This window comes from Myiozetetes cayanensis, unplaced genomic scaffold (genome assembly GCF_022539395.1).
Source record: "Myiozetetes cayanensis isolate MyiCay16 unplaced genomic scaffold, myiCay2020 scf17, whole genome shotgun sequence".
In the NCBI taxonomy this organism is placed as follows: Eukaryota; Metazoa; Chordata; class Aves; order Passeriformes; family Tyrannidae; genus Myiozetetes; species Myiozetetes cayanensis.
In genome coordinates this window covers 385373-408525 of record NW_026087378.1, presented here as the reverse complement: position 1 = coordinate 408525, position 23153 = coordinate 385373, and the positions used below count along the sequence as shown (strand labels likewise).

Sequence of the window (23153 nt, the reverse complement as noted above, 5' to 3'; positions counted from 1 at the left end):
AGACTGACCACAAGGCTCTGAGCATTAAGGAGTGAAGTCAGAGATTCCTCCCAGCTGTGAAGGCCTGTTCTTCATGTTACCATTACACTCTCAACCTCCTCACAGTTTTATCATTCTAAAGCCTATTTTTTTCTCCTTGCTCAGAGTATTTTTCATTTCAAAAATCAGGAATGAGAGCACAGATTCTCCTCCCTGTAGTACAGCCAGACCTACAGGAAATTAAAAAAAAGGAGCTTTGGCTACTCCCTTCTTCAAAACAAGGCTCTTGTGGTGGGCAGACCACTGGTAACAGCTCTGCCCATGCAGGCTCTGCTCTCCCACAGGAGTGCCTGTGGATGCTCCACAGCTGACAGCAAGCTCAGGCAGGCAGCTGGACCACCCATGTCCTCAGAAAGCAAGTTAAGCCTCCAGCTTTGCAGCCTGAGATGCAGGAGCAAGCCCTCAGTGAGGGCACAGACTTAGGCTCGGAGGACACCAGCCAACAGAGTCCCAGATGAAACACATTTCCCAGGAACGTCATCAGGTCCAAATGTCTGTGTCCAGAGGGACCTGCCCAGACAGCCACAGCTGCCTCACACACCCAGAGCCATGCAAGATGCAGGATATTGCCTGGCCTGGTCCCCACTGATGGCCTGGCAAGGGTCTGCAGCTCATTATCACACCAACAACCATCAGCCGTGGAGCTCCCACAGCTTCCTCCTAAAAAGTCCATACAAGCCCAAATGTATGGTAAATTCACTTCTGTACTCCACTTGTCCCCACATTAGAGGTGCTGCTTCCCTCTACAGCAAGCAGAGGGACTGACCTTGCCTATGAAACAAGGGGCAACTTCTGTGACAAGGTGTGTTTAAAATCTCGTCGGTGGTACGTGCACATATACCATGGATGGGAGAACAGCACCTTCATCCAGAGTCAAATCTGCTCCAGGCCAATGCACAGACGGTTACTCTTGAGGCTTCTCCTCTCCAGAGCAAACAGAAGCATTCCTTATTTTCCCCCTGTTTAGTCAAAAAGCCCACCACACATTCCTGGGCACTGGCCTACCCCGAGCCAACCACGGGGTGAGAACCTCTGCGCTGTAAATCCCTGGAAGAAACTGCTCTGACTCAGGAACGTCCCAACAACTGCTACCTTCTGACGGGCACTTCGCGGTCTGCAAGGAGCACCACAGATCTCAAGGGACTTGTTTTCACCTCGTTTAAAGCCACCCACAGAATTGGCCTCCGTGTTGAGGGTTTTTAGTGAGAAACGAGGGAGAGCTGCCCCCGGAGCAGTGCGAGCCCAGCAGGTCCATCCCAGCCATACCTGCCCCAGGCTCCAGCGCTTCTCCCCAGCCACACCTCGCCTGCCGAAATCTTTGTTCCCACAGGCTAAGAAAACACTGCTGAGGCAACCACCAGACTCCTCGAGGGCGGGGGCATCACCACTGTGCCCCGGGGCTGCAGTAAAACCATTTTAAAGCTCCCAGAGAAAGAAGATTAGAGAACTGGAAGCCGCAGCACGAGCAAGTTTGAGCTCAGGCAGCACCAGGGAAGAAGTCTGTGCTCACCACAAGGCTTTGCAGTCACTCACTTTGTAACTTCACCAGCTCCTCAAACACCACCTGAGGCTTTCAACGTGGAGCACAGCAGTGCTTGAGAGCACAGTGTTCCTTCCCCCACCAGGAGTGAGAGCAAAGACATTTTCTGTGTGGGACAGGCAAACTAGACATGGTGGTTCATGGGAAGAATTTCTGAATTAGAAATCAACCCCTCAAGCTTTTTCGATCGTATTTTCTGCTCCAGGCAGCCAGAGAAGAAACCAACCAGCCAAACTCTGCAGCAGTAAACTTTCGGCCTCCCACAGACATGTGAAGGAACTGCCTGGGAAACAAGCACACAGCTATGTTGTGGTCAGAGTTTAAAACCAAAATCCAATTCTACCAGAAAGCTGCAGGTTGCTTTTGCCCTTTTCCCGAAGGAGCTAAATTCAGTGGCACACAGCAGACAGAGCTGCCCAGCAGAGCCTCCCCCTTATTTGTTATTTTTAGCAATTTAGTCTGACAACGCCTGACAACTAAACAAGCTGAATATAGCAGGAGAGAAGGGGACTATCAGATATTATCAGAGAAAGCACACAGTGATAATCACTTTCTCCACCCCTAATGAAGAATCAATTTTCCATGTCTTTATAACATCATAGAGTTCGTTCTCTTTAAAATGCCACATTTAAAAACAGAATCCATCTAGCCCTACAATGGAAACGGATAACATTTCCTGAAACAAAGCATTGTTCCACCCCTCACATATCATGTTTCCTTAAAAACAAGGGAAGAAAAACATTACTTGGTTTTTCTCCTAATACTGCACAAACATTGCTGAGCTAAAAAGAGTCTGTGCTCATCCCTTTAGAATGCTTTCAAAATAGATTTAACACATACCCCTTGTACCGTGACACACAACAAGAATTTGATAGTATCAGGACTGGAAAAATCCAATGGCTCCTGCTAAGCAGGACGTGTCCCATGCCCATGTGTGAGGGAGCCTCTGGCACCAAATCTCTGGAGGTTTGGGTAAGCCCTGCTGGCACAGCCTGTCAGCAGGCACAGGTGTTGGGCCAGCAAGCCTGGGCAGTTTATTTGGATTCCAAAGGATTATGGACAAGCTGTGAAGTTCACAATGCTGCATGGGTACATATGAAGTTGACAGGCTGAGAAAGCTGGGGAGAAGAGAAGGTTGTGTGGGTACCTCACAGCACCTGCCAGGATCTGAAGGGAGCCTACAGGGAAGCTGGAGAGGGACTGGACTCTTCAACGGGAATTGCAGTGATAGGACAAGAAGTAATGGGTACAAATTGAGAGAGGGAAATATAGGTTACATATACAGAAGAAATTCTTTTACTGTGAGGGTGGGGAGGCCTGGCACAGGTTGTCCAGGGAAGCTGTGGCTGCCCCATCCCTGGAAGTGTCAGGTTGGACGGGGCTTGGAGCAACCTGGAATAGTGGAAGGTGTCCCTGTCCATGGCAGGGGATGGAATGAGATGAGCTTTAAGGTCTCTTCCAACTCAAACCATTCCATGATTCTATATATACTTATATATTCACTTCCTACACAGCTTTCAGAAGAAGGGTGAAGTTACCTTGGGTTTTCTGCAGAATAACTGACAGCTCTGCACTGTCCCCTTGTCCACATCCAGACCCTTTGGTGCCTCTAGAACACAGCTCCTCTCACCAAGTACAACCAACATGTATTCCAGCCAACACTTGTTTTCCCAGCCCTGTGCAAGGACAGGTCTGGCTGTCCTTGCTGCTTTGCCACACAGTGAGCAGCGAGGAGGCCCAGACCAGCAGTGTCCCATCAGTTTTGTGATGCTGCCTTCAAGAAGGCAATGCACCACTTCAACAGCAGGGAAATGCATGAGATGGGAGAGAGGGAAACTGCCAGAGGCAGAAAAGGAGCTTTCAATCCAGGCAGAAAAGCCTTCAGAGTTTTCAAAGTTCACTGACAGCTGTGAATGTCAGGAAACCCAGGTCACACCTTGGAAGCAAGTTAGAGCCACATTTCCAGGAACAGGCAGCACTCAGGAGCTCTCCTTGCCATGCAGCCGGATGGATTTCCAGAGGAGCTCAGCAGTGACCCTCTGTGCCGTGCTCCTCTGCAAACGGCACCGAGGTGGCAGGGAGAGCATTTCTCAGATTCAGGCATGTATCAAAAAATATGTATTTCCCAATCCCTTGGCAATAGTGTCATCACAGCAAGGCACAACTGCCTCAAGCTCAGGCTACATGAGTAACCAGACCAGCCACACCGTCCTGGCCCTGGGGGGATTACTGTGACCAGCCTGATTCAGCTATGCAAAATGAGAAATGTGAGTAAGTAACAAGGTAGTTAACAATGTAAAATATAAACCTACGCTTTAAAACCCTTCCAGCTTTAATAATGGATGGAGGGAAGCTTTAACCTTTCTTGGTTTGATATTTATTTTACAACGATGCGGTGGAAGCACAAGGTCACAAAGTTTCACATTCTTTCCTGCTTCGGTCACAACTTGTTTTCAGGACAAGTAAAATCCCCTGCTCCTGTGATAAGTACTCTCTGAGTTGGATTCAGGTATTTCCCCCGAAATGTCAGTTGTCTAAGTGCTTGTCCTCTTCCACGGGGAATCCCTTTTCACAAAACTGCCAGAGCCAGCTGGAAGCAGATTAGTTAAAAGACGGACTTGAATGTTCACTCCAAACAAACCGTCAAAGGTTTTGGCAAACTGAGCCCTACTATCTGTGATTAAAAAGAAAAACCAACCCACGTGGCAACAACCTTTGCACTCCAACCACCTCTTGAGACAGTCACTCCTGCTGGGAACAACCAGAGACTCAGCAACAGGGAGCTACAAAGCAGAAAAACAACATTTGCAACGCAGCCGGGTCTGAGGCTTTGTGTGAGAATGGCAAAGGTTGAAATCTGGGGGGAATTCCATCCAATCTGCCCAACTCAGCGATCAGAAAGTTCAGGAGGTAAGATCATTCCCCACCAGGAACAGGAAGAAAGCCAGATGCACAGCTGAAGGGCACAGTAGCCAAAAAGCTGACCACAGCCCCCGGAGCTGGCAGGGACTCGAGGGGCAGTTTGTAAACACAGGCTGCCCAGCCACACTCCACCTGCCTCCAAACCCAGAAGTGCTGCCAGGAAGTCCTCCAAGCCCAGTCCCAGGGCTGTCTTTGCACAGAGCCACTGGCATCAGGGATGGCTCCACAGGAGCCAGGACACAACTGCTTTTATCACATAACTGTAAAAATAACCGTGCCTTGCCTCCACACCACCTTAAATACACAACCTGTCCATGGAGCACTTGTTTGCCCTGAGGTCTCATAAGCAGAAACACAAACCTCCTTAAATGTCTGGCACAGAAAACACTCCAGGCAATACAACCCATGGAGATGGGCTTACTCCACAGCTCCCCAGGCAGGCTGAGTTTTCAGAAGGAATTAAAAAAAATACAAACTCAACTTCCACTTCAGTGTAAATAGGGGATAACAGAGATAGAACTGCACAGGTCTGAGCGGGCTTAAGCACCGACTTCCTATTCCTGCTTGTCCCTGCTTAGCTGGTCTCCACACTCACTTTCTCCAAAACACTAAAGGGATAAGCAGCTTAACATAACTCAGCCTTTGCCTTCTCTGTCATTCCCCAAAGACCAATGAACAGGGGTTTGTATTAATGATACTTTAGAAGCATTAAGAAAAAAAAAACCACACTAACAGCCTTGGAAAAGTACATTTTGAACATCTTCTCAGAAGAACATGCAGCCACGAGAAGATAGTCAAGATTCACTAGATAGCTTGTTTGAACACTGGAACTTGCGCAGACGCCACTTTTTATTTCCTAGATATCCTTCTCTGCCTTGAATACTCCAACCAGATAAACACAAGAACACAGAAGTGCTCTGACCACACTGTCAAAACAAAGTCCCATCTCCCATCTCCTCACAGATCCACTCATCAAGCAGACGCAGAGCGTAAGGACAAGACAGGCCTATACAGTACTTCCTCCTCATACTTTCCCAGCCTCCAGACATTTTTAGCTCAGGGACTTCCTGAGCAGGATGCCATTTCTACATATTTGGTAATTCTCAATGGATTTCTCTACCATGAATTTGTGTAATTGTCCTGGGCCAGCGTAACCTTTTAATACCCACGGCACTGGCAAAGTTTCACATCACTTATCTGCAGCAAATGACCACACCAACTTCCTTTTGCTTGTTTTAAACCCTGCTCCTACTAATCTCATTTGAATCCCTCACCCCCAGTTTTCACATCAGGACACAGGGTGAACAATCAATCCCTAAAGGTGTGGAGATCTAGGAAAGGAACCAAGTGCTGTGAGTTACTTGTAGGTTACTTGTAACAGGCTGTGTTTCACTTTGTTACAACCCTTGAGAATGAAAGTTAACAGCTAAAAATGAGATGCAGCAAACAGCATCTTACTGACCTTCAGTGTTCCACTTTCAGCATTATTACCTGCCGAAACTTACCTCTAATTCCTTAATTTTCTCTTCAGCTATCCTCTGTTTTTCTAAGAGCTGATTATGAATCACTCCTTTAGGCTGGAGAATAAACCTACAAGTGAAAGAGAAGAGAGAGATGATGTTGGATGCTTTTTACAGCTGTGTGCACCCAAGTTAAACTACAGCCACCTCTCCTAAGTGTTCATCCTCATCCCTGTGCTTGGGACTGAGGCAGGAGAAATTCCTCTGCCAGCTCACAGAGGTTGGTCCCAAAGGCTCACCAACCTCATCCATGCTCTTGGAGGATGAACATGGATGCACACATATCTTCCCTTGTCATTGAGTGTCCTTGAATAATCTGGAAGCAGCTCTGGCACACAGATAGCAAGGGGAGTCTGTCAGCATCATCTCTTCAAAGGGATTTAAACCAATTGTTTGCATGTAGTCAAGGAAGACTCTTCCAACAGGTAAAAGCCATTTATTACCTCTGTAGTGCTCCCAAGGTGAATAAACCTGCACAATAAAACCAGAGCTTTCCACAGGGAAAGGCTGAGGGAGGTGGGGTTGTACAACCTGGAGAAGAACAGGCTCTGGGGAGACCTTACTGAAGCTCTTCAACATATAAAAAGGGCTTAAATGAAAGACAGAGAAAGACTTTTGATCGGGGCCTATCATTACAGGACAAGGAGCAACAGTTTTAAACACACCAGGCCAGGGTTAGGTTGGACATAGGGAAGACAGGTTTTATTGTCAGGGTGGAGAGGCCCTGGCACAGGCTGCCCAGAGAAGCTGTGGCTGCCCCATCCCTGGAAGTGTCCAAGGTCCAATTTGGACCTCCAAATTTCCATGCTTTCACCTGCCCAAGGGTTTTCCTGTGGGATGAGGAGTGACTGTCTTTAACTGGAATTGCAGCCACCGGTTTCCACTTGTTCTGTTTTCAGTTGCCAAAGGGATTTGAAAGATGCATCCACAACATCTCAGTCCCTGCAATCCTGCTCACCAGCAAGCAGAAAGCTGCCTGCCTCGCTCAGAGGAGCCTCTGAAGGAGCACCAGCACTCAAAGCAGCTCTCCAGCATGTGGTACTGTCATCCCACAAAGAGGTAAAGGACAGCTAAGTTCAAACGAATTTGAGGAACCCTCCATGGTTGCTTTTCATCCTTCCAGACATAAAGAATGTACAAGCTGCAGATTCAACCCCTTCCCTACTTAGAAAGTCCCCCAGGGGATTTAGAAGGAGCCTCCACGGGTCATACCAATGAGGTCAAGGTCTCCTCCAGCACCAAGTAGGGTCAGTGTCTTCCTGCCAGGTGACAGGAGCTCGTGCTTGAACAGTTAAAAAGAGCAGCTTTAGACAGGGCAGAATCAGAGCACATTCCCCGTCTGCTACAGAAAAATCCGAAATCAGTTTGCAGTGTCATCTCCCACCACAAATTACATTATTAACATGTTTGCTCAGGGCCTGGTAAACACAAACACGGATCTGCCACTTGGCTGGAACCCCAACGGACTCTGCATCAGCAACACAACAGCCAAAAGGAAAACTACCTGCCACACACATTCCTGAAACGCATGGGAGCAAATCCATGGTTAATTATAACAGGTTTCCAATTAAAACTCTCTTTGGGGCTGCTATTAACTGCATGTAGCGATCACATCCTCCTCCTCCCTCTTCTCTCCCTGTTCCGCTTCACCTCCTCTTTTCCACTGGAACTTCCGCTGTATCTTTTATGTCGCAATTTTCTCAAATCTCTCCTTGTTTCTTCCCAGTCTCAGCTCGTGTTTATTGCTGGCATCATCTTTATTCTCTATTTATTCCTGTTCTTACCAACACAGCTCACTCAGACTCTCTTTGTCCCCTCAATCCCCCTTTTCCCACTAGGTACACACAGTGGGAATGGTTTGGGGTCCTAGCACACACCAGGCTGCTGAAATAAACACAAGTTTTGCCCAGTCTTGTGGAAATCAAGTCCAAAACCACCCTTCTAGGAAAGATGAGTTATTTACATTGCCATTAGATGCAGAGCCTGGGTCTAGCCAGAGAAGAGCTGTTTTTCAGGATCATCAGCAACCACCTCATTCTGACGCTCTTACCTTGAGCCTACAACACCAGAATAAAAATCATCAGCCTTCTCACACACCCCCCTGTGGATTTTGGGGTGAACGCTCAAACTCTGCCTGGTTAATACTCAAGTTTTGCCTTGTTTCTGCAGTAGCTGCCATTGGTGAAAACCAGAGCTGCAAGATGCCCTCTGTACACAAAGCCATCAGTCCCTTCCCACGTCACCGCTTCCCCAAGCCTGCCTGTGTATGTGAACATTTCCTGAATTATTTCCTTTTTCTTGGGGGCAGCAGAGAAGAATGGAATCCCTTCTCATTTGCTTCCCCAAACTGTACAGCAAGATTGATCATTTTGGTTTCCCTGACGTCCCTGGCCTAAAAAACAACATTCCCCACCAACACAGCTTGAGCAATTTTCCCCGTGCTGCAGCTGGGAAGGTCCCGGCGCTGGGCGATCCCGGCTGGCTGGGAACAGCCACGGGCACCAAAACCTCCCACAAACAACCGGCTGACTTCACTTCTATTCTGCAAATGTCAACAGCAGTCATTGGGGAAAATATCCTCCCTCCCAGCCTCCTGCAAGGCTCTGGCAGACGTGTGACAGCAAATTAAAATGGGATGGCTGAAGTTAGCACTGACGGGACTCGTGCGGGCAGCTGGGCACAAGTACAACCACCCCCATCCTGTCTGCTATAAAACACAGGGCTGGAACCTGTGTCCATTCCCACTCTTGCTCAGAAGCAGAGCAGATGCCTTGGCAGCAGCATCCTGCAGGTCTTCAGCAGCACTGTCTTCAAGCCACCCCTTTGAATTCCGTGCCACGAGACCACAGAGCCCACAGCCTAAAGCACACAGGGGCTGCCCTGGAAGCTGCCAAAGGCCAGTTCTTTGAAAGCTGAAGCTACAAATCCAAAATCCATAGTTAACTATTTAAATCTGGCTTCACTTTCCAGCATAAGAATGACTCAAAAAACTCATCAGTTTTTTAGCATCTAGTTTGGAATGAACACACGATAGAGACCTTGGCCGAAGTTTTCACCTAAGGAAATAATGTGGTTTATGGCAGCACCTGGAAAAAGCAGAAGCTTGTTCTGCTCATTAAGTAAGAAGTGCTGCAGGGCACTTGTAATAAACCAGAGTTTAAATTTAATCTAAATTCCACTTTTCCAATTACCCTAAGTAATACACCAACTCGATGACTATTTCTTTTCTCCTCAGTCACCCAGAGAAATAGGCCAGTGTCATTCTGCTGCCTGGTTTCAGTTACGTGTAGTTATTTTATTTACAAATTTTTCAAGCTCATGGAAGAACCATGGGAAGTTCTGAGGACTCCACAGCTCTGCTGGAGTCCATGGAAGGCTCCCTGAGTTCTTATGTTGAACTGAGATGGAGTTTAAGTACTGCCAGTCCTCAGAATCGAAACCAAATCTTCTCCCAGACGAGTGAGTTCACCCGTATCTGCCTTCCCTCAGTGAAGTGTCACAGCACACACTAACCTGTCAAACATGACACCTACACTGTCAAACAGTGATTCAAAAACATGTTCAGCACCATGTTCAGTAATTACAAAGCTTAGTAATGCTCACCTCTTCACACGGGAACTTTTTTAGTGTTGTTAAATTAACACCAGAAATATCTGGGTCAGGATGGACAAGTTCACCCCATCACAGCACCAAAACCTGTCTGAGCTCAGGAAGTGTTTGGACAATGCTCTCAGGCACACAGTGTGATTCTTGGGTCCTGTGCAGGGCCGGGAATTGGACTCAGTGATCCTGATGGATAGCTACCAACTCAGCATATTCCAGGATTCAGCTGGCCACCCATTTCAAAGGGAATGGCCAGTAAAAACAGAGCAGGATTTGCACCATTCCAGAGAACTGATAATATTTCCAACGTCCACAGATAACGGTGAAAACAAAACAAAGAAAATTAGAAAAGGAAACTGCAGAGGAGCGGGGTCCCCAAGGACAGCAGTGTGCAGCCAGACCTGGGCTGCCAACAAGAACAGCTCCATGGAGCAGAGCCAAGAGGTTGCCACTTGGCTGTACCTACGTGCTCCAGTCTCCCAGTGACTGCTGGTTCTCAAGTGCATTACCAGGAACAAAAATAGAGCACGAGGGAACTGAAAGAGAAACCTCGCTCTAAATATTCCCACTTGTTTCTATTTTCCTCCCTCTGCGAGCTCCGCATCAGGAATTTTGTTTCCCCAAGGCAGAGAAAGTGGTTTATATACGCTCTCTGAGGCTCTTCCTTTGTTTCCTTCTGAAGGGACCTCTTACCCCTTCCCAACTGTAATTTTCTTTAATAATTTTAGTTTGATCAGTGTTTATACTGCACTCCCTGATGCTCTGGCCCAAATGGCCTTCGGGCTCTCCTCAGGTCAGCAGTGCTGCCCCACTTCATCATCCACCTGCTCCTTTGTGTCACACATTCACACCCACAAAGTGATGTTACCCCAGTGTAAGTAATTCCATAACTCAGCCTGTTTGCACCAAAATGTACTGTTTACTTGACTTTGAGACATAATATTAGATACTCAAAGTTTTGCCTCTTAATGAATGAGGTTATGGAGATGTTTGTTCAGCACACGCCACTCTTCATTATGACATACAAGTCATTAAAGTTATTAAAGGTGGAGTCCCAGTGATGCTCATAGTTCACGTTTTCCATGAAGAATCCCTACTTTCTGACTTGCAACTGCAACAAACTTCAGCCTTTATGCCTGGAGCTTCCAGTGGGAGTCATGAGCAGCCTCTCCTCTCCCTTGCTGGTTTAGGGAACATGGTTCCAGTGTCTCTCCTGCCTGGCTTGCCAGTGCAAGAGGCACTGGCAAGTATTAAAACCAGGAGGGAAGGAATCCCAAAACAGACCATGGGACTCTCTCCAGCCACTCTGCAAAGCAACCCTTCCCACTTGGCTCCACACAGATCCCTGCAAGAATCAGCACATGGTACCAGAGGAGGCCTAAGCTTTCCCCATGTCAAGATGGATACACAGCCCTCTGCCTAATTCCAGAGAGACAATTTTACGGGCAGGAGTGTCCAGTGCTATTTTGCCAGAATAATGATGAACAACAGACCCAAAAGTCCATTCACCTGGCTTCCAGCTCACATAAAGAGTCACTGTGTCGTCAGCTCTACAGTTCTCATTGTGTCTGGGAAACTCTCTACAAAAACCTAAGATACTGAAAACAAACAACTTTCTCCAAAGCCATAACATTATTTTAACATGCTTGTTGTGTTTCTAAACAACCTAACATGTTGTGGTGTAACACAGCAGTTATTTACGTGGAAAATGCTGCTCCTTGAAACCAAGCGCTTCCACCAGACTGTTCCGTGAGAAAAGTTGGGCTAAGCTCAGTCATGTCCTTATCTATTTAGAGATGCTTTTTAATTCTGAACTTGCACTGCTGCTCAAGCCTTGAGCAGACTCAGTAGGGGATTACTGCATTTTAAGTACTGTTCAAAGCCAATGGAAGAAAGGCTTCCAAGGAGCTGATCCCAAGCAATCTAGCTTGATTGAACCAAAGCCAGTCGTGCACAGTTCCCGGAACCCAGCAGTCCCCTTCCACTCTCCCAGGGTCTACTGATGCTTCTGTAAACGATTCTCTACGCAGCCCGTAACAGGCCCTGCTTTTACCCCAGCAAAATCCAGTTTCAGTCACCTCAGATGAATTACCCAGTTCCAAACAAGACAAGGAAGCAATATTTAAAAAAAAAAAAAAAGTAAAGAAAAAGAAAAATCATCACTAATTATAGTTTGTGCTGCCACCCTTCATATCTAAGGGTTTCACATTTTTTCAGGCTGATTTTGACTTTACCATCAACAGATCATATGCCTTAACTAGAGCTGGTTCTGAACAGATGGAGTTGGAACAGATGAGTTGAAGCTTTTCCTATGTTTGCATCTATTTTGGTGGTCAGTCGTCTCACTGGGTCGCCCTCGATACATCTGACCCCAACTATTCCCACATACCTTGCAGCAAAACAAATCCCGCCGCTTATATCGGGAGGATTATATATGAACACATTCCAAGGAGCAGCAGCTCACAGCTCACGTGTCCTTTTACTGCCGCCCTGGGAGAGAGGTGGATGAGCAGCAGGAGCTGTTTGGGCAGCGGGACCTGTGCAAGCCCAGCCGGACACACCGGAGCACGCGGAGACGGGGATTAGCCCCGCTGGACACCGGCCAAACCCCAGCTTATGTAGGCCCCAAGCAGGGTAACTTTTACTCAGATGAACGTCTGTAAGCCATAAACCTATTTGCTTTAAGGAGCTAAAGGAATTGAACAAAGAGTGCCACCCTGTTTGCTTCCTCAAACCCCTGCACGGACCGTCCCGACGCGCCCAGCCCTGCCGAGGGGTTTGGGCTGCGCTTCGGGCCGTGTTTACATTGAGCTGTCACTTTTTTTTTGGGGGGGGGGATCTGTCAATAGCTACAGCATATTACATTACCCCAAGCCAAGATAGTAACACAGCTTGCAAACAGCAGTTTCTGCATTGCCAGACACTTAACTAGATGGTAGATTTATACCATTGTTCATGCTTGGTTCTTTAAAAAAAGAAAGCAGGAATATACCTCTAAGTGTGCATTAAATATAGAACAGCCCAAAATAATAAAATAGTACTGTGGCCTGCTTTTAATGAACATCATGAATTCTTTTAGGAGGCTCAGTTGACATAAATGGAATTCAAAAAAAAAAAAAAAAAAAAAGGCAAGCAAATGCCTCCCTTCTATCATACAGGAATTCACAACATCTGAGTTTCAAACCAGTGGGAAAACAGCAAGCACGACAGCAGTTCGTGGGATTCAAATCCCTATGAGTGGTTTCTCCTCACTCCATTCCTGTTTTAGTGTTTTTATCTTCCAATTTTGCTTTAATATAATTTGTTAGTCTGTAGAAATGATGAGCTGTAGCTTCTTTAAGCCAAGGGAACTCAGAGGACAACAACACACCAAGCAGCACATGCACCTCAAATAGATTTCTTCACAACCCAGTCTGGGTTGTGCCATATTTGAAAGTTGCAAGCAGCAGAAAACAGAAACAATTTTTCCAATAATAGGAAGTCAAGAGCCATTTCTAAAGTCTGCTCTATTTTTAAGAATTCTCCACAAATTCTTATGGAAGAATGTTTAAAAAAACAAAAATAAAACTTCCAATATTTCATAAACATGCATCAAGGAAAACATAAACAAGCAAATGTTGGTGTGAGTACCCTGGTCAACTAATTCTAAAGAAATTTCTATTTCAGGTTGGTTTTTTTTACTACTGGTAAATCTTCTGTGATCACAAAGGTGAACTTTGCAGTAGCAAATGAAGTGACATAGAGATACTGCTACACTCTGACAGGCAAACTTATGCCCTTCTCACCAGCAACCCTTCTCCAAGAACCTGTACAGAAAAACTAGCAAAATCAGGATACAACCTCTTTTGAAAAGCAAATCCATCCATGGTTGCAATAAAAGAATTAAAAAAAAAAAAAGGCAAAAAAAAAGCTTTCTGCCTTGCCCAGAAGGAAACCTTTGAAATGCAAAGTGAGGAGGAAGACCCAGCTTGTGGATAAATAGCACAGCCTTGGCTTCTGCACATCCCAAATCCTGCTACAACAAAGCATCAAAGCACTACAGCAAACATCACAGCAGTGGAGGCAAAGATAACCGAGCCAAAAGAATTCAAGCACAACACTAATAGACAGATATTTCTGGATTCTGGAGCTAAATTAGCCAGCACCAAAACAATCACACTGCTGTGTCCTAATCAGCAAGAACAAACTTCTTAGAATCAGCATTTGGGGACCAAAAAAAGGCTGGCTGTTATTTTGGAAAATCATTTCTTCTCAGAAAGCCCGAGTTATTTATTTTTCTCCTAAACTGGCTGAAACATTCTGTTAATTCAGCAAATAGTTCTGGAGAAAACAAAGTAAGAATTCGAGACAGAAGTCGTCTTGCATTTCATTCAAGATTTGATGCAGCACTTTGGTTCTTGCATCTCTGTGTTAAACTGGTGTTAAATGGAGATCTCATCCCACAGGATGGGGTTTCCTTGTGTTTCATTCAGTGTTTTAATGCAGGGGTCATGAATGAACCCTTCCTTCTTTCAGGCAGCAAGGTCAGGATGCTCAGAACTAAACTTCTAATTTGTTTTAAAGCTGTTCCACATAAAATTTATACATTATTCTGACATATTTTATATAACTTATATATTATTCTGACATACACACACCAGCTCAGAGATCCAACAGTGTGGGCCCTGAGTACCTTGTCACACCCTCCCTGCTGACTGGATATCCATTGACTCCACACCTGGAAGGGCATCCTCAAAGTTAGGGAATAAATGGGGATCCCTCCCACTGGTTCTTTGGTGCAATGATTTGACCATTCTCCTCTACTGCAGGAAAGCCACATCCTCTGTGCTAAACCAGAGAAACAGCCCTAAATCCTGAAAGAAACGCTCTAGCATTCAGTATTTCCCCAGGGACTCTCTCTCACCCTTTATTCCAGTATTTCCTTGAGGAAGTGGGGAAAAAGACTCAAAATACAGTACTTTAAATTCACTAAATATTAAAATAAATGGAAGTTTCTTGCTGTTTCAGAATACCAGAGTGGCATTTTAAGAGCTTGGAGAACTTCAGAAATCAGTCAGTCATGCTCCATAATGGTTTTGCAAAGTCATTTGGCACAGCAAGTCACAAAAGCAGGAGCAGTTTTAAGCTCCTCAAAAAACATTTAATACTTGTCTAACATGTATTCAAACAGAACTCTGAGCCACTGAACCAACAGATGGGTTATATTTGCAAGGGAGCCCAGATTCCCCCTTTCTGGAGGCTGGGACAAAACCAAGGTGCCTTTTTACAGCCCTCCCTCGCCACAACAGCCTGACCTGCAAGTTCAGGGCTTCGTGAAGGCCCTGGCATTTCCATAGCAGCACATTGCCTCTGGATCACAGCAGATCAAACTGCCCCTTCTAGCAACAAGGGCAGTTTGCAGCAGGAGTATATCTCCCTCCTGACCCTTCTTTACTCCAGTTAGATTTCACCTCCTCTAAGTTTACTCAGGGATCTCTTCCTCTGTGTTGTCTGTTGTCAGGTGGGGAAAAAGTTAGGGATAAAGAAAATAATGGAGCAGACTTGTTTGGATGTCACAGTCCTAGTCCCAAGAGAAAAATGTTCCTAAAGAGTTAAATGTCCCCAGGCAAGGATCGAGGAAAAGCTGTATCGCTAATCTTCTATCAGAACACCCACACAGTAGGTGGGGGACTACAACCAACAGGCTTATTTCAAGAAGGGATAAGTAAAAGACCTATTTTTATTTTAAATTAGCTATTGGCTATTATTTTTATTTTAAGACCCTTGTTTCTGTTGCGTATGCATTTGACAAACACGGACTTATCAGGCGCGTCCAAGTTCTCTTGTCTGAAGCTGATTTTTTAAAGAAATGCAGCTGTTTCCTAGAACAGGGCAGATAGACATCTTGCACACTGAGCCATGGAAATCTTTTCTCCTCTGACGTTTTGGTATTGCATGGAGAAATTCTGTGGAGCAGCAGGGCAGGAGAGCTGTAACTGGACCAAGATATCCAGGAGATAACGAACGAACAGCCCAGGGCAGCGGGAATAAGATCAAGAACTACGCGGGGGAAGGGCAGTGGAGGGAATGTGTTTGAGAAATCAGATGTCAAGTTGGAAAAGGAGCCTGTGCCCACAGGAACAAGCTCCCTTTCTGAGCTGGAACCAAATCCATGAATCCAGACTCCCAGTATCCCAATGCTGTCAGCAGAAAGCAAGGAGCCCACGGATCAGCTACGCTCCTCTCACAGGGGATGACAATCAGCTGGGTAATGGAAAACTTTTTGGCTTATGCCCATTTAACCTTTGACTTCTCAGCTCTCAGCACCCCTGGCCTCGTTCAAGGTACAGCAGAAACAGTGGTCAAACAGCTGGATACAAAATTTTGTTTTCTTCACAACTCAGTGCCTGAGTAACTTCTACACACACGGAACTTACTGTGGAAAATAAATCTTCCCTTTTTCAATAGCTACGTGGAGGAGCTTCAAGTCTATAAACCACATATTGACCAGAGGCTGACAGCAACATGCTGGTCCCTGGAACTCATCACCACTGAATTCAAACACTTCTTGAGCTCTGTCAGCCTTGGGGCTGTACCCACTGCCCTGGGGAGCCTGTTCAGTGCCAACCACCCTCTGAGGGAAGAACCTTTTGCTGAAATCCAACCCAGACCTCCCCTGACACAGCTCCAGCTGTTCCCTCAGGTCCTGTCACCAGTCACAAGGGTGAAGAGATCAATACCTGCCTCTCCACTGCCCCTCATGAGGATGTTGAAGACCACAATGAGGTCTGACTTCAGTCCCCTCTTCTCCAGACTGAACAAACCAAGTGTCCTCAGCCATTCCTCATAAGGCTTCCCCTCCAAACCCTTCAGCATCCCCGTGTCCCTCCTTTGGACACCATCCAATAACTTAATGTCTTTTTGATGTTATGGTGCCCAAAACTGCCCCCAGAATCCAAGGTGAAGCCACAGAGAGCAGAGTGGGACAATCCCCTCCCTGATGTGTCCCAGGACAGGGTTGGCCCTCCTGGCTGCCAGGGCACTGCTGACTGTCCCACTGGCCATTGACCAGGACCCCCAGGGCCCTTTCCCAGCGCTGCTTTCCACCCTCTCATTCCCAGTCCGTCCGTACATCTGGTGTTGCCCCACCCCAGGGGCAGAATCCAGCACTTCCCCTTGTTGAACTTCATATGGCTGGTGAATCCATCTCTGATTTATCAAGGTCTCTCTGCAGGGCCTCTCTGCCCTTCAGGGACTTGACAGCTCCTCCCAGTTTAGTGTGGGCAAACTCACTTCGCATCCAAGTCATTAATGACGACATTGAAGAGCACAGGGCCTACAATGGAGCCCTGTGGAACCCCACTAGTGACAGGTCACCAGCCTGATGTCACTGTCACCCTTTGTGCCTGACCCAGGAGCCCGTTGCTCACCCACCACATGATGTGTTTATCCAGTTGTGGGCTGGACATTCTGTCCAGAAGGATCCTGCGAGAGAAAGCATCAAAGGCTTTACTGAAACCCGAAAAGATCACATCTACTGGCTCTCCTAGATCAGCTAGGTTGGGTTACCCCATCATGGAAGGAAATCAGGTTTGAGGAGCAGGACTTTGCCTCCTGAAGCCGTGCTGGCTGTGCCTGCAGCACCTGTCAGCTCCTCAGCAGGCGGGCCCCAGCGCCCCACCGAGCCTTACCCACGGAGAGGGGCCATGGAGAAGCCACTCGGATTTCACAGGCCAGCCTATAGTTAGTAACTGAACCAGGAAGATTAAGCCTTGCACGTCCTTCAGCTCTTTAGGAGTTTTTTGACACGGGAATCACAGGACAGCTGAGCATGTTCTGCAGGGATCTGCACTGGTACAATCAAACACACACCTCACACTCACACACACAGACACAGACACACACACACAGTGAAAATGCAGCTGCATGGAGGGATGTGCAGCACTGACTCCTGTCCTTAGGGGTCCAGGAAAGGGCTTCCAGTGACTGATGATGTCTCATTTTCGAACAAAACCAGGAATCACAGTAAAAGCAACAATGCATTTAAGTGCCAGGAATGATCAAAGACATTTAATCCTCTCTCAGGTTTCACTTGTGTAGGGTTCAGCCTCCAAAAATCTGTACCACTTTTAAAAAAAAAGTCAAAAGCATATTATTACAGCTGTCCTGTAAAATAGTGTAATGGTACGAAGTCACTTCATAGGGATAACAGCTGGGATAACACACTATACTTGCAGAAAACCTTGAACATAAAGCTTTGCTACAGCATTTGCTTGATTTTTACTTTCTTACGTTTTCTCTTTGCAAGTGTTCTCCCATTTGCTGCCCAAGTAAACTGATGATAAAGCAATATCAAACCAAAACTGAGTGTCTATTTTGGCATGGCATGACAAACTGCAGCGCTCTCCTCACTGTGCCCTGCACACAAGTGCCAGACATTTTTCCACTGTAAATAAGGATCTCGCCCAGGTTATGGGGTAGAAGAATGCAAAGGGAAAGGTCCGAAATATTCAGACAGAATTCTGAAGCTTAAACTTCCAGCATAGTTCTCAAAGCAACACGATGATATCAGCTCCCAAGCAGCCTAAGCAGAAGTCCAGCACAGTGGTAGCTGTCTCAGGCTACGTAACAGGCCTTTCAAAAGGGTATGAAGTAAGAGCAGTGAAATGTATTTGGCAAGATGCCACCCCTCAGATGATATCCCAGCCTCACGGACATGTACAGTGCACAGCAATCCATCAGCTCGTACTACGTGGCACTGACATTTCTCGTGTCAAACCAGAAATAGCTTCGGCAAGACTCAGTTGAGCCCCACATGTGGAGGCCAGCAAGGCTTTGGTTTGTTACACAAACTGCGATATTTACCAAAAACAAAAAGAGGAAGACCAAGTTGAGGAACAACAAATGGATTTTCACGATCACCAGCAGTGCAGGGAAAGCCTGTTGGGAAGGGAGAAGGCTCAAGGCTGGGGTTCAGAGAACAAAAACCACACAACTGTTTTCCAAGTAACGTGGAAGGAAGTACCCAACTTCCTCCCAGGATGCAGCACGTCACCACTGTTCCCTGAGCCTTCCAATTCCATGAAAACCTCGAGTATCTTGTCCTACAGAACTGTACACCACGGCCCTCTGCACAGGGCCCAAAACACCCCAGCTGGACAAAAAACAGAGACACCCTATCAGAAGCCACGTTCTAAGTAGCAACTTAAATGGGTTGGAGAAATAAAAAAAGGAAATTAAAAAAAAAAAATGGAGCACAGGAATAGAAACACAAAACTTCTTTCAAAGAATTGAGCTATTCAAGCAGAAGAGCTCTGATAATCAGAGTCAATGCTGACATAAACTTCCACCCTTCCTGGGTAACTGGAACTCTTCAGAGCTCCAACATCTGCATGCTGGACTATGCAAATCAAATTAAGACATCACAAATATCCCTTTGGTGGCCAAACTCCACGTCCACGCAAGCCAATGAAGACAACAAATTAAAACATCTGCTATTCCACTTCACAGAACACGGCTTCTATGTTCAGGAGAACCACAGTGACCACCTCCTTTGGTCACCAGTGGAACAAAAGATGCCAGACTGCCCTTGGATTTTAAGTGCTGCTCAAGGGCTGCTTTAGCCTGCTTTGCTAAAAGTCCAGATTTCAGCAATAAATGCTCTGCTAGAGGTTGGAATGGGCTCCAGGAAGTGCCTCATGTCCTTGGTGCACAGATCACACCAATGGGCAAGGCAGCTTCAGCCCCACAGCCAGGACAGGCAGAGCTCACAGAAATACCCTGTCAAGCTTAGGCAGGACAAAAAAAAAATAGTTAAAACAGAGTGACTCAGAGGTGTTCAGAAGAAGAGCAGTCTCTCAATCTATATTTGCACAGCCACTAGTACAGCAAAGCCCATGAAGAGTTCAGTTTTTAAATACTATCATAATGCAAATATTTTCCTGCCGGCGCCTCTGCCATCCCTGACGAGCCAGAGCTGCCAGGGCACCTGGCTGGTCATGGAAAGGAAAACAGGACTCCCAGAAGACTGTGGTTCCTACAGCTCCTGCACACAGAAGAAGGGTGAATGGCTTAGGACACAAAGAATGTGTCTCTTAACTCTAAGGAGAAAGCAGAAGCAGAAAAATACACTGTAGGCATCACCCAAACACCCCTGCTCCCCACAGCTGATTCACAGGCAGGATTACTTTGCAACAAAACACCAATACACTCACACTTCTAAGGTATCTGGAGGGACTTCTCCACATAGAAGTATTCTGTACTTTTGGATCTTAAAAAAGCCTGAGAAAAACATGTTGACTCCAGAATTATCTTCTGCTCTTCACCTGTCTGCTCTTTGACAAACCCAAACAGAAAAAAGCCCTCTTGAGACATCTCATGACTACTCCAAACACGAGTGTTTACCACATCCACAGCCTGCCCGGGTCAATCAGTCGCCTCTCACAAGGGACCAGAATGTGTCTCCTTTTTAGGTGCCAGTCACCAGCATCCCCACCAAACCCAGCACTTAATGCACCTACTTGGGAAAGTTTATTTAGTGGGAAGCAAGAAGGGGACTGTCACTGGGAACAGCTCCATTAGCCTGGGTACAACTTCACCTGAAAAGCCTCAGCAAAGCACACACCATTCCTGGCTTTCCTGTCCTGCCACCGCCCCAAACTCGGTCTGGAGATTGCGTGGGCTGACGGATCAGAGCACTTGCAGCCTGACCTGGCTCACTGCTCGGCCCTGTGATCATGCCCTTTGACATGGAGAAGGTGGGGTAGGCAGGGTGGGGGAGAGGTCGATACAATCACCCCTTCTGGCAGCAGTCAGAGCAGATCCGCCGTTTCGCAAACCACATCCCGAGATGAGCAGTCATCACTGTTACCCAACGCACAGGAGAGGAGACACAAGAATCACAGCAGTGGAAAAATCCTGTTTCTCAAATCAGAAACACAGAAATCCAGCGGGATATTTGCCAGGCAAGCACGTGGTTCAGATCTGAAACCACTTGGTACGGTCTTCTATCAGAGGCTGCCGAAGTCCCACCAAAGTGTGTTGGGAAAATTAATCAAAACACCTCGAGTCTGGTTTAAGGTGTTTCTTTTGACAGCCACCTAACAAATGAAGCACATCTTTAGTGCACTGAGAGTACCCACACAAGCCTCATGCTCACTTCCAAAGGTTTGAAAATATCCAAGCAATGGCATTAGATCCATTCCTCGGCACGGCTCTGCAAAGGGCATTTCTGTAGAACACGAACCGTGCACAGGGGGTGCACACAGGAAATTCCTGACTCTGGACAGATCTGTGAGAGCCTTCTCATGAATGCTGTTTGGCATCAGAGTGCTGCTCTGCTAGTTAAAACTACAAACTTCCCAGAGGTGCCTGAGTGGAGCATCAGGGCTGGGTGCTGAGCCAGCAAGCAAAACCACACAAAGGCAATATCATCCATAACAGCCCTTCTCCAGGAGCAGCCAGTACTAACCCCAAGAGGGAATGCCCAGTAAGCCTCACTGCACTCCCAGGCAGATTGCTGGAACTGAAAATGGAAGACAAAGAGAAAAAGGAAACAAATGAAGGCACTGAGAGAAAGGTGTGTGCTCCTTGGGAAGGGGAGAGATCCTGCCCAGGGAAGCAGCCTGGAGGCCTCGTACAGACACAGGCTGGGGGGCTGTGTCCTGTGACCTGTCAGAATCACAGAGTTAGGTTGGAAAACACCTTTGAGATCATCAAGTCCAACCTATGACTGAACACCACCTTGTCACCCAGACCAGAGCACTGAGTGCCACGTCCTCAAGCACCTCCAGGGATGGTGACTTCCCCACTGCCCTGGGCAGCCCATTCCAATGTCTAATCACCCCTTCTGTGAAGAAATTCTTCCTGATGTCCAAACCAAACCTCCCCTGGTGCAGCTTAAGACTACATCCTCTTGTCCTGTCCCTTGTTTCCTGGGAGCAGACCCCAGAGAATGGCTCCATTCTCTTGTAGAAAGAGAGAATGTCCCCCTGAGCCTCCTTTTCTCCAGGCTGAGCTCCCCCAGCTCCCTCAGCCACTCCTGGTGCTCCAGACCCTTCCCCAGCTCCACTGCCCTTCTCTGGACCCGCTCCACTGTCCTTCCCGAATTTGGGATCCCCTCTGCCCACACACAGAGCCGGGGTCAGCCCCTCTCCAGCGGGTACTCACATCCTTCCCACGCCCTCGTACATGCGGGTCTCGTCCACCAGCATCATCACCTCGGTGTCGGTGAGGTGGGCGTGCTTCTTGGTCTTGCTGAGCTGCTCGATCTGCAGGTCGGCCAATTTCACCTTCTGCTGCGTGTCCATCACCTTGGCCTGCAGCTCCGTGAAGGCCTGGCCAGGGGACAGAGGTGGAGTGAGGGGTGTCCAGGCGGGCACAACTTGGATGTCCAGAAGGAGGGGATCAGCCGAGGGGACACGTTGGGAAGGACACGAAGGAGCGAGGACAGGGGAGACACGCACGGGTGGGGAGATACAGTGGGGGACACACATGGGTGAGGGAACACACAAGGAGGAGGGCACGTGATGGGTGGGGGGACACAGTGGGACACACACGTGGGTGAGGGGACACACGAGACACACATATGGGTAGGGGAACACACAGTGAAGGGACACGGGTGGGGACACACACAGGGAGGAGAACACGGGTGGGGGCACAGGGCTCGGGAGATATGGTGGGACACATACACACAGGTGGGACACACACACGGCTAGGGGGACAGAGAGGGACACACGGACAGGGTGACACGGGTGGGGGGGGACAAGGATGGGGGACGACACACGGGTCGGGGGGTGACACAGGGAACACGGGGGACACACACGCGCGGGGAGTGGACACACGGTGGGGACACACACGGGGTGAGGGGACACACAGGGGGTGGGAGGAACCCGGGGGGGAGGCACAAGTGGTGGGGGGACACGAGGGACGCGCACACACGGGTGGGAGCACACGCGGGCGGGGATACACGGACAGGGGGGATACACGCGGGCGGAGGACACGGGTGGGAGCGCACACAGGCGGGGGAACAGGCGGTGGGGGGCACGAGAGGGACACACACACGGGCGGGGGTCTCGCACCTTCTTCAGCTCCAGGTCCACGGGCGCCGCCATCTTGTCCCCGCAGGGCGCATGCGCGGGGCGAGGGGCGGGGCCGGCGGCTCCTGAGGGACCGGCCGGGGCCGTCCCGGGGGGTACAAATCCGTCCCTGCCGTGGAAAAGACCTTAAAGACCTTAAACACCACCTAGTCCCGTCGCCCCGCCGTGGGCAGGGACACCTTCCACCAGGCCAGGTTGCTCCAAGCCCCCTCCAAGCCTTGGACGCTTACAGGGGTGGGGTAGCCGCCGCTTCCCTGGTCAACCTGTGGCAGGGCCTCACCACCCTCACGATAAACAATTTATTCTGTGTATTTAACCTAAATCTCCCCTTTTTCGGTCTGTGCCCGTTACTTCTTGTCCCGTCAGGACAGTTGCTGATAAAGAGTCCCGTCACGACTTCCCCATAGACCCCTTCAGATCCTGGAAGGTGCTGCGAGGTCTCCACTCAGCCTT

General features: G+C 48.0%; 1 protein-coding gene across 1 annotated transcript in view; it reads right to left on the bottom strand.

Annotated features, from left to right (window-relative positions):
• PFDN1 (prefoldin subunit 1) overlaps window positions 1-22746 on the bottom strand; it is a 32643-nt gene extending 9897 nt beyond the window's left edge. The window contains exons 1-3 of the mRNA XM_050312095.1: window positions 22683-22746; window positions 21772-21938; window positions 6007-6091 (exon numbers count right to left, since the gene is read on the bottom strand). Coding sequence (XP_050168052.1) covers window positions 6007-6091; window positions 21772-21938; window positions 22683-22715 — 285 coding nt within the window. The 5' untranslated portion in view covers window positions 22716-22746. The remainder of the gene's footprint in view (window positions 1-6006; window positions 6092-21771; window positions 21939-22682) is intronic.
• Window positions 22747-23153: the final 407 nt, after the last annotated feature.